Source organism: Penicillium brevicompactum (genome assembly GCF_028827555.1).
Source record: "Penicillium brevicompactum strain IBT 35665 chromosome Unknown utg000005l_segment0_segment0, whole genome shotgun sequence".
Lineage (NCBI taxonomy): Eukaryota > Fungi > Ascomycota > Eurotiomycetes > Eurotiales > Aspergillaceae > Penicillium > Penicillium brevicompactum.
In genome coordinates, this window is record NW_026623208.1 from 2,213,727 (window position 1) to 2,225,244 (window position 11,518).

Below are 11,518 nucleotides of genomic sequence, written 5' to 3' on the forward strand. Positions count from 1 at the left end.
TTACAATCATGATCACCTTCCTATTTCAGACACAACCTTTCCACTATACAAAACCACAGGAACTTTGTCAACAACAATATTCATGACCCCAACGCAGCGATCTGAAGATCCTCTGCTCCACCCGATCCAAGCCGCAACTTAGGTGAACCTATCTCAGTCAGTATACCTATTACCAACCCATTGGAAGGAACATACCTCATAACGTAGGGGCAAATTTCTTCACCACCATACGAAGTCCAAATATCCTGCTCCCTGACCGGCGTTCCCGTTCTCGCAGCATTGATCATGAGCCCGTCTTTGATAAAGATACCCACGTGAACGACCTTGTTCTTGCAATCACCCCCAGTACCCCAGAACAAAAGATCACCAGGCTTAGCCTCGGAGCGCGGGTGTCGCTTGCCCATACTACTGTCATACTGGTCTTGCGCGACACGAGGAATAGTCTTCTTCAAAGCTTGGCAGATAGCATACTGCGTCAGACCAGAGCAGTCAAAACCGCCACCGGAAGGACCGGTGCATCCACCGCCGCCCCAGACATAAGGAAGACCCTTTTCTTTTTCGGCAGCTGCAATGATGTCCTTCCCTGTACCGCCTCCGCCGCCACTGCTGCCGCATTTGGTGGTCACATATCCGGAGCTTCCAGTCTTCACGTAGTAGTCGGACACATAGCAGTTGTCGGATGTCTTGTCCCAGATGCTGTTGCCGAAGACCTCTGTGCCGGGAGTTTGGCAGGAAATTTTGACGTCCTGACCTCTCTTGTAGGTCTTCACGGACGCATAGCTCGTTCCTGGGCCGGAGCGGCAATTGACATCATCACCGGTGATGGGATAGGCGCTGACTGTTGTCACAGCTGCCGTCAGGGAGAAAGCAATGAGAGAAACGAGATGCATGTTGCGCGACTGATGTTTGTAGCGTTGCTTTCCAGGATTGCTTTGAACTGATTTGTAGATTTGTCCCAATTCCGATGCACTTGGGGTCTTTTATAGACGACCTTTTCTCATATCATGCAATAAGTATACATTGTTGATGCTCGTTAGTGCCTTCGAGCCGTCTTGGCGTGGAGGCTCGTATTTATCTCAACGGAATGCAACGCGATGCTCGTATTGAGCTGTAGATCAAATACTACTTTGTGGAACCTGAACCGCGAAGTCGAGTAGAAACCTTGCATGTGACAGTGACCCGCGATGACTGTGTGAAAACAACTTTGAGGGGGCCAAAAGTTTCTTAAAGAAGTTGTTGATCGCTCGTAAACTCGTGTTCCTGGATTTTCCAAACACGGGAAAGCTAAAAATAGGAACATTCACTTCAGCCGCAGGATCATTGGGCTAATTAAGCTCACGCAGTTGGGGACTTCCATTTTCCCACGTTGTTACGCACGGCGAAAATTTGTTACAGCATATTGCCCTCGTTGAACAGAAATACCTTGGTACAAACCCAGGACCAAGACGACATGTAAACATGACAAAATATTGAGTGATCTCGAAAATAAATGGACAAACCTCAGTGCCGCGCTCACGCGCGGCCAAAAAGACGACGATGGTTGCTTACAAACAGGCGTAGTTATGTATTAGCTTAGTCTCATTTTTTGATTGGTAAAGAAAGAGTACTATCATCAACTTCGAGACCTTTTTTAACTGTCTTTTGAACTGTCTTTTGAACTGTCTTTTGAACTGTCATTTGAACTGTCATTTGAACTGTCTTTTTAACTGTCCATCCAAGGTTCCAACTAATTGTCAAGTCATCATGATCGGTCGAGAAATGGAAGTCTTGGCTAAGCCATGAACAGAGAATTGGGGATTGGGGATATGATTATGACATAAAGACACTGGTGGAAGATATGTTCGTCAATGTAAATGGTGCCGACTGTCAAAGTGTATGTCCTCTTTCACATGCGGAATTTATAGCAGCAATCAATCTACGATAAAGAGTATGCGTGACAGTAGGTTGTTTCTGCTAGACAAAGAAAGGACGGGGAAAAGAAGGAAGAGAGAGAGAGAGAGAGGAGAGCGATTTATCTATGCCCTGTAAGCCGGGCCACCTGACCACCCAACAGGAATTGAACGATTTCCTCGCAGTGTTCTACAAAAAGAACACATTCCAGGAGACCTCTCTCTCCTCGGATCGCCTCGACGGCAGGGAATCCTTGGGCAGGATCCTCGTTCACTGTGGGGATTGGAAACGGGTCTTTGCCAGGCCCTTCTTCGCTTCAAGTTATTACACTGAATTCTCAATATGTAGAAAGTAGGAGTGTATCACCTATCATGCCATTTATGACACTGTTGATGAGGCCGTTAGCCGGTGTGCTTGTATTAGATATGATTGAGGGTGAGCTTTCGAGTAAATCTGGTCCTAGAAGGCGCAAGCTGTTAGCCTTAGTGGTCAGGTATAACTTATAGAGCAATGTCAATATGACTTGCCAAGTTGTAAAGGACTTGCAGGGGTGAAGGAGAGATGCAGGGCTTGGAAGTGAGAAGAGCAGAAGTAAATGGAGTGAATGAAGTAAGAGGGACTAGAGAAGAGAGTGAGGGAGGCCTGCACACTTAGTCTATTTCAAGACTGCATGTACTCCGTTACTCATCCAACCGAAATATTAAGGGTGTACAAATTGGAAATCTATCCCTTGACAACCTTGGAAATCGGGCGTGATGTCAATTCGATCGACAACTTGAGAAGGTCATCATGATATCACGTCATGATTATTGGAGTTCACGAGACCGTGGGCATGTGCAGATAACCACGGAATAGTCAGCACTGTTATCGGTCCAGGGCGATAGGCACTCCAGTGGCTCCAGAGCTGCCTAGTAGCTGAGAGCTATGGAGCCATAGAGGGAATCGGACGTGACGATCAGTAGTAATTTTCGGAAACTACCAAGATCGGCCTCGGAATCGGATTAGACATGCTCTTTGTCAAGGTTATCACAGCAAATTTGATGAGCAAGATCTACCTTGTTGGGAACAAACTCTACCCCACCCATGGATGAGTTCTCGGTAGTTTAACACCCAAGGTAAGGTGGTGGACACCACTTTAAAAAGTCCCATCTCCCCCAATATCTTCACGTCTTAGCATAAAAACCTTTCAACCGTTCTCTAAAATGTCGGAAATCCACCTCGAGAGCGAAGTATCGAAGAAAGCCCCCGAATACCATGAGCTTCCTCCACGGCACAACTCATGCCAACCAAGCCCAGACCGACTTTCTCATGTCATGGAAAATGAGTATGAAACTCGGAAATTCAAAGATCGCTTTCTCAGTCATCAAGCTGAGCTTAGGTCTCTCATGAAGCTTACCGACAGTACAGAGCATGACAGTTCTAAGTTGGCACTACTTTTGCAAACAGCAACTCGAGTACTGGCGGACGGGAGTTCACTTTGTGCAGAGGCAGCAAATATTTACGGCCAACGTCAAAATCAAGATACCGAGCTCTACATTGCTCTATCCAACCTCAGCCAAAAGGAGTTCGACAGAGCCTATGCTTCTTTAGAACGCGATGGCAATCGGTATATACCCAAGCTAGCGTATAGCGGGCTTGGGCTCTCAGCAACAACCTTCGGCGTATCAAATACGACTATTAATGCTCCTGTGCAGCCACCTAGGAGCTTTTGGAAGAGAATATGGAAGAGCTTAACTCGGTCTTAATCCTGCTGCGAGAAACAACCTTGGAAGGCTGGAAGCGTGACATTGATCGATACACACATGAAGCAATATTGATATCTGTTGGGAGGTCAGATGACTCCCTTTGCTTAGATAGCTCTCTCTCTCTCTTCCTTCTTTTCCCCGGTCGGTCTTTTTGCTTCACAGCCAGAATCTACTGTTTTGAAGCGATTCGTGCTTCTCCTCCGTAGATCAGCCTGTTCTCAATATCGAATTAGTTTTCTAAGATACATTTGATGAAGCTCCATGAGAATGAAGTGATGGCAGAAACAGTAGAGTGCGATAATGCATGTCCTATGAGAGTGATAACAGGCTTATCTACATTGGAGAAGCGCAAATCACTTGAAAAAAGTAGATTCTGACCATCAAAACGCAAAGACAGACTGGGGATCAAAAAGAAGAAAGACGAAAGAAAAGAGAGAGAGGGAGAAAGAGAGAAAGAGCTATCTAGCTTGGGGCAGTCATCTGACCCCCAACAATCTTTCAAAGGTTGAGCTGAACTTGCTGAACATACAGCACTTGTCTCAAATGATTTCGCAAATTCAATGTCAAGGTTTCAATATATCCCACTTTGGGGTTACCCAGCTAACTAGTGCAATTGGGTTGCAATCAGCTTAACGCCGAGAACAAATTGTTTCATCACATTCTTGGCAGTCACAAGTTGAAACATTGCATGGCCTTCTCATCACTGACAGCATAGGTGAAACGAGAGCTACACCGGTATATTGGACTGACCAATACTCCGATCAAACCTTTTTTTTCTTTTGTTTTCGACTTTGAAAAGCTCATATGCGGGAAAGCTACTTCTAAAGATGCCTGGAGAAGCAATCGGACAGTGAGCTAAATATGAATTAGGCAACAGGAAATAGGACTACACTATAAAACATAGAAGGGCTGCCTCTCACAATTTGGTCCCAAATGCATAAAAATTCCAAGGTCACATTGATCAAAGAAATATCTCAGGCCACTTAACTGATTCTCTGCGCAGCCACAACTTGTCTCCATATTCACATATCTCCGTACAAGAAACCAGAGACCACTTATAACTTCAATGTCAGAACTCCAGGTCGATAAGGGAGTGCATTGTAGTCATTGCTGCCATTCGGGTCTCGTCCTTGATACAGGAGCTGCATGTTGCAGGGGTCGACAGTCATTGTTTGGTCAGGATTGCTTCGAACAAGATCACCATGACTGATATCATTTGTCCAAGTCGCCCCACTGTTAGCTTTACCGGCAAACGGTTGGCTCTCATCCCCTGCTTGTACAGTCCAAGATCCATCCAAGCTATCAGCCGTGAAAGAGCGGAAGTACCGTCCATTAGACCCAATCGCCTCAACGATCATGAGATACTTCTTCTGACCTTGAATTGTGTATACCTGCACAGCCTCGAATAGCTTGTTTGAGGTATCGCTCAAGATAATCTCCGAAGTTGAGCCAAAGGAGCCCGGGAAATTGTCGATAGGTGTGCTGGCCCGGTAAATCTTGCCATTGTCCCCAGCAAAGAAAAGATACATATTGGAATCATCTCCAATTAGGGTTTGATCGATAACACCAGTGTCGGAGTCCGAAATTTTGCCGGAGAATAGCTCTTTTTCTGACGACCATCCATTTACATCAGAGGGATTTGATGAGGTTCGGTAAGAGAACGAAGTTGATCCCCACTGGTAGGCCAAAATCCAAGTGTCTTTCGGCTTAAAGTAGAAAAGCGTAGGTGCAACAGCAGAGTTCATCATCTTATTTTGACTTGCAGAAGTCATCTGGGACCAGTCAGAGAACAGGCCAAAGTTCATAGAGCCATAGTTCCCGGATGCATCAGCAAATGATGCATATACGAGATGCTGGTCGTTGTAGACAACATTGGTGAAGTCTTTGAGGGAAGCCCAGCCAGACTTGGGCTCTGCCAGGGCGTCTGTGGATGTCCAGCTGTAGGTCGACGGAAGATCGCAGTCTGCCTTGACAGCGGATAGCGAGCAAAACGCGAGTATGATTGATGGCCACATGCCTCGAACCGGCAGGGAATATTGCATGATAAGGCCGAGACGTTGTGATGTTCTTGATAAAAATGGAAAATCGAAGATGTTGGCGAAGTCCAGATGGGTATGGATCAGGCGACTTATTTATACCCTTTTCGTCCTGTCCTAAGAGAGACCTGCTTTTTTTTGGACAAATGCAATCGACGAGTCGGATCAGAACCAAGATTGATTGTGGAGATATTGATAAATTATGGAACAGCATGTATTAGTGATTTCTTGGTAATGAAAAACATCCTCCACCCCGTCGGAGATTTGCTCTCTTGTGTGAACCATCGGTCTAGACTCCGTGTCAATCTTTGGAAGATTCGTGTAGATCATTTGAATACCCGGTACAGCTTAGAGAAATCGCCAAGAAATTTTGATGAAATCTCCTTAGTTTCAGCTAGATGGAGCGGTTAAAGGTGGGGGGGAATAATGCAGGACCCTGAAGGCGATCTAGATCATTCAACTATTTTCTCATGTTATGGGTCTGGGACCTCGGTAGTTCATTCATGAGCGAAGTGCCGTTAGCAGCCACTTATCCACGGAGTAGTATTCGGAGAATTATCCATCGATGATACGATCTGAGGATTGTTACATAATATGATACAGGGGAAATAATCCAAGGTTTCAAGTAGGGCTCTGTGATCTTGGCCACCTTTCAGAAGCCATGTAGTTCCTGAGCAGTGTCTAATGCATGGCCTCTGAATGGCGCATCTAGATGCGCCACAACCTCGGACGCTAGCTCCCAACGCGGGAAAAACCGAAGTTCCTACGGGAGTTTATAGCGCCCAAAGGTCGGAAACTGCTTAAAATAGGTAGTATCTGAAGATGCCTGGTGGTATCTATTTGGACTGGTTCCTATTATACCTGCTATAATCCCAAGGTCTATCAAAGAAATTATTATCTCATGACTTTAAAACTCTTCTAGTCCAGTCCTTTTTTATATGATTTTTCGTATCTTTTTTTATGTCTCTTTTTGAATCTTTCGTTGTTTAGAAACTAGAGAAGGAAACAACAGATTGAAAAGTTAGGAATTAGGAGTACTCATTTGGTAGAAAGCGACAGAAAACTCGGTCTGTATCCCAAACATTTTCCGACCCTTGGGCGCTATACACCCCCGTAAGTACCCCACAGCGGCCCCACATCTCCCGTGCGCGGTCCCTCAATCACACCCTAGATTCAGCCTAAAACAAGGGTGAAAGACGTCGAGCAGCATCGACATACGCTACTACCGTGGGTAAACTTGACATCAATCAAAAAAGATCAACCGAAGTAGCCATCCCGGTGAAATTGAAGTTTCACTAATCCAAAAGTTCTTGGCGATAGGTAGGTCATGTATATAAAATGAACTCTTCTGCTGTCATTGAGTCATTTAACAGCTTGCACTTCACCAAATACCATCTTTTCGAATCACATTCTCTTTCAATCCTTTGACTGAACGGAGAAGACATTGCATCAAAATGGTCAGAATCCAAGATGTTACCATCGCCTTGCTTTCTCTAGGTCAGGCTTTTGCGGGAACGATTCAATCCAGACAGGCCTCTGTCAGTATTGATGACAAGTTCAAAAGCCATGGCAAGAAATATCTTGGAAACATTGGAGATCAAGGCACTTTGACCAAGAACTCCCAAAATCCAGCCATTATCAAGGCCAACTTCGGTCAATTGACTGCCGAGAACAGCATGAAATGGGACGCTACCGAACGTATGATACCTTCAACACCTATTTTGTTGTAACAGGAGCTGACCAGATGTACAGCTTCACAGGGTGGTTTCTCGTTCAATGGTGCTGACTTTTTGGTAAGACGAAGACAGAATTTTGCATCTTTGCATTAGCCAGTATACTGACAAATCCAAGGTCGACTTTGCCCAGTCCAATGGAAAGCTCATTCGTGGTCATACTCTTGGTATGTAATCGGACCACCATACCAACAAATTGAAGGGCTTGAGGGCAGAGGAAAAGCTAACCAAATTTGAAGTATGGCATTCCCAACTACCAGATTGGGTCTCGTCCATTTCAGACAAGGACACCCTTATCAATGTCATGAAGAACCATATTGCTACAGTTGCGGGTCGGTACAAGGGAAAGATTTATGCTTGGGTAAGTGTTTGTTGTGAACAATGTTAGAATTCACTAATCATACATGTCCAGGATGTTGTGAACGAAATCCTGAATGAAGACGGATCCCTCCGTGACAGTGTGTTTTCCAGAGTAATTGGAGAAGATTTTGTACGCATCGCTTTCGAAGCCGCCCGTGCTGCAGACCCCGATGCGAAGCTTTACATCAATGACTACAAGTGAGATAATCTTTTTGGCCAAACAAATCAGAAGCTGATCATTTGAAGTCTGGATAATGGCTCCTCTGCCAAGACAAACGGCATGGTCAGCAAGGTGAAGGATTGGATTGCAGCAGGTGTTCCAATCGATGGAATCGGCAAGTCCCTTCAAAACTGTTCAGACCTGGAATTTTCTGACGTGTAATGCAGGATCCCAAACTCACTTGAGCGCCGGTGGCGGGGCTGCCATCTCGGGATAAGTAGATCTGTGAGCTGATCAGCTGAGTGAGCTAACATCGATATACAGCTCTTAATGCACTAGTTGGTGCTGGAACCTCTGAGGTTGCAATTACTGAGCTTGATATTGCCGGTGCAAGCTCCGAGGACTATGTCAATGTACGCCTGAAGGCCCACCCTACCCCTACTGTGCTGACAATGAGGCATTTCAGGTCGTCAATGCGTGCCTCGAACAAGAGAAATGCGTGGGTATCACAGTTTGGGGAGTTGCTGACCCAGTAAGGACCCTATTGATTAAACAGAAAAATGACCAGAAGCTGACTATTTTTTCCCTCACAGGACTCTTGGCGTTCCGATGAATCGCCTTTGCTGTTTGATAGCAATTATCAACCAAAGGATGCTTATAACGCAATTGGAAACACCCTCTAAGACGGGTTTTGCCATTTGAGCCACGAAACGCGCTCTTATTCTTTTTGGCCAGGGAGGGGTGTGTTCATATGAGAGAATGACTGGATTCCTCTAGTTGTGCTCTCCTTGAGTCCGTCTCTCTGCGGAGGTGTGTGCAGCGGTAGCAGAAAGCGGGAGAGTTATGAGCCATAAGGTCGTCGAGGAATATCAATCTAGTTTTACATGATTTGCGTCTGCCTCGGTCTTTTCAGGTATCTTACTGTAGGCGATCTATAATCTTCGGGTGAAATAACTTTTGGAAGAGAATGAATTATCGATCCCCGGAAACCCCTTCAATGTCGAAGCTGTTGGAGAGTTCCATCAGGGTGGAAGGCAAAATACTCGTTCCTCTCTGAGACCGTCCCGCTCTTTCAGTCTTAAGCTCCCAGTTTTCTCTTTTCTTGTTCTTTCTGCCTCCTCAGACATACACTTTCATAGGCTTCAATACTGTATTATTGGTCTCCCTTCTGCTCCTCTCTGATAGATAAAGAGGCCCTTTGCGCCGGATGATGGCTCTAACTGGCGGTGACACCGGAGCACCATTTCCTATTTCTGAAGACTTTTTTCGTGACCCTACCGGCACTTCCCGCAGAGCCTCATCATCTTCAAGTCCCACCTGATGTCATTATCTCATCAATTTCATTACCAACTCTGACGACTCGGCATAATAAGTATCCAAATTACTTCCTCCACTGAGATCTGGATCGCAGACTACAGACCCTGTGTCAGGCCGACCCCATGCTAACCGATCTCGCTGAATTTCGGAATTTGGCATCTTACAAGATTGCTCTACCTGACCAGCCGCCGCGTTGACCGATTTCGCCGAGGTTACCGATCTGATACCTTAGCAGATCACCTTGCCTTACCCCTTCGGTGGGGTAAACCTATGATTTCTGACGATCTTGGAGTTCGAATGATTTTGCTTTCCTTATCTTGCGATCCCGGGTCACTATCATGGTCCCAAAATAACAAACTTGCCTGAACGGGGTGGAGAATTTCGACATGGCAGGAAACGAAATACAAAAAGAGCAATCAAAAACAAGAACCTGAACCTATCAGAACTGATTTCTCGACTGCTTTTGTACTGAAAGCGCAACAATGTTACCGACTTGGGCGAATCGAAAGCTAGGTGTGTCTCGTGATGCCCCCTGTTTGCCAAGAGAAGATAAGGGGCATACAAATTGAAAGTGGACTTGAACTTCATCGTGGTGGATGCTTCTCATAAATCATTCTCTCCAGAATGGCGACTTCTCAGAGATACCCGGTCTACAAAGTGAAGTTCAAATTATCTATTCAAGATCCAGACATGCCGTCCCCTCGATACCATACCATCCTGTTTGTCGAGACCAACGAGCGAGGGCCACGCACTGGAATCAAGCACCACGTCACCGGGGATATTGTCACAGGCATGCGATACGAGCCAACTATAATTGACGATCCACAGAGCGACGAAAACCTGTTCTCAAAGGAGCTCATCGGCCACACCCAAGCTCTCAATTACCCAAAAAGCTGGAACGATATTCTCAAGTCACTTCCTGTACCTCCAAAACAGAAGGCATTCAATTGCAAGACAATGAAGACAGAGCCCGTGAAGACCTGGGAGCCTTTGATTTTCTACGGGGCCGGGGAGCGACGTCGGCCTTTGGTCAAATGTACTGAGTGGATCGAGAACCAAGCTGTGCCCATGTTGATCAATGCAGGAATTCTACAGGAGGTGCATGAGCGAACATTTGTAGATAATGAGGCTGAGTTCTGGTAGAGATTCAATATAATGATCGAGAGGGCGTCAGGCGGAAGTTGTCAAACGTTGGCGAGCGGCATTTCCAAGATCCGAACACCCTCCAGCGCCGCTTTTCTTGGTGTTTGATACTATCACTGTAGTCTCGTATTGATGTGACGTGGCAGAGCCGCGTGAGATCGATGATAGGTCTGTCTGACAGGGGGCTACCATCCGAACCTTGGAATATAACAAAAAGCAAATAAATTGTCGTATCACTACCCCGCAGGCAGCCTTGGTAATCAAATCCTTCGCTATCACTGATATAAAGATCATGTATCGGAAAGGCCTCCAAGGGTTAGAACATCAGCGTCCTGACATCCCCATTCAAACCGAACATTCATTGCCAACTGGCATATATTTGAGAAATTTCTTCCCACCTGTGGACTCCTGTGATACGGTACTAGGAATCACGTCCAACAGAGGCTGCTAGAGCGACCGACTCACCCTGCATCCAATATACCCGTATGTTTTCCAGGGTTGTTCTCGGACTTACCCAACACTCACTATTCAAGAGCTACCCAGCAATCAATACAGTATACTGATCAAAAATATCTTAAGCTCTATATCAAGATGGGAGAAGCCCTCTATTACGACGCGACTCTGTTCCAAGCAATCTGTGACATCGCCAAAGCCCTTAAAGTCAAAGAAAACGGAAACATCCTCCTTGATTCCGAAATAACAGGCCTCTCAACATATGGCGTGGGTGGCTGGGATGATACTTTTGCAACAGGCATACGTGGCACATAAAACGGGAGAAAATGGAGCGTGCGTTGGGACTGGGACCCCGTCAAGCTATCCCATATCAACACCCAATACGACGACCAGAGGGCGGCGTACATGAAACAATCCAAGAACGACCACGAAGCCCGCCAGAAGCTTTCAAAAGCTGAGCTTGATGACAATAAAGATCTGGCAATGTTCTCAAGGACTGTGAAGAGGGTTACAGACGATGCAGTCTGGCACAAGAAGACTTGGGAGAGGGAAGGGAGTAAACCGGCCTTCAAGCAACAGTGTGCCAGGAGCCTTAGAGACATTTGGTATAAGGAACTATATACCCCCAGGCGCATCAATCACAATTACGGGCTCCAACTGCCTTGACCTCCGCACGTTGCC

At 46.0% G+C, this 11,518-nt stretch overlaps 4 protein-coding genes across 4 annotated transcripts; 2 read left to right on the forward strand and 2 right to left on the reverse strand.

Annotated features, from left to right (window-relative positions):
* Positions 1–138: 138 nt before the first annotated feature.
* On the reverse strand, positions 139–890 carry N7506_006679 (C40 family peptidase; the record flags this gene model as incomplete). Its single annotated transcript, XM_056955972.1, has 2 exons — positions 139–148; positions 196–890. The coding sequence occupies 2 exons, from the start codon at positions 888–890 to the stop codon at positions 139–141; spliced, it is 705 nt and encodes a 234-aa protein (XP_056810306.1).
* A 3,800-nt stretch (positions 891–4,690) lies between these two features.
* N7506_006680 (alpha-L-arabinofuranosidase axhA) lies at positions 4,691–5,677 on the reverse strand (the record flags this gene model as incomplete). The annotated part of the gene is made up of 1 exon (XM_056955973.1): positions 4,691–5,677. The coding sequence occupies one exon, from the start codon at positions 5,675–5,677 to the stop codon at positions 4,691–4,693; it is 987 nt and encodes a 328-aa protein (XP_056810307.1).
* Positions 5,678–7,125: 1,448 nt separating this feature from the next.
* On the forward strand, positions 7,126–8,607 carry N7506_006681 (endo-1,4-beta-xylanase; the record flags this gene model as incomplete). The annotated part of the gene is made up of 10 exons (XM_056955974.1): positions 7,126–7,369; positions 7,424–7,464; positions 7,523–7,571; positions 7,644–7,765; positions 7,817–7,962; positions 8,011–8,103; positions 8,152–8,201; positions 8,249–8,337; positions 8,391–8,456; positions 8,518–8,607. The coding sequence occupies 10 exons, from the start codon at positions 7,126–7,128 to the stop codon at positions 8,605–8,607; spliced, it is 990 nt and encodes a 329-aa protein (XP_056810308.1).
* A 1,258-nt stretch (positions 8,608–9,865) lies between these two features.
* Positions 9,866–10,384, forward strand: N7506_006682 (uncharacterized protein; the record flags this gene model as incomplete). Its single annotated transcript, XM_056955975.1, has 1 exon — positions 9,866–10,384. The coding sequence occupies one exon, from the start codon at positions 9,866–9,868 to the stop codon at positions 10,382–10,384; it is 519 nt and encodes a 172-aa protein (XP_056810309.1).
* Positions 10,385–11,518: the final 1,134 nt, after the last annotated feature.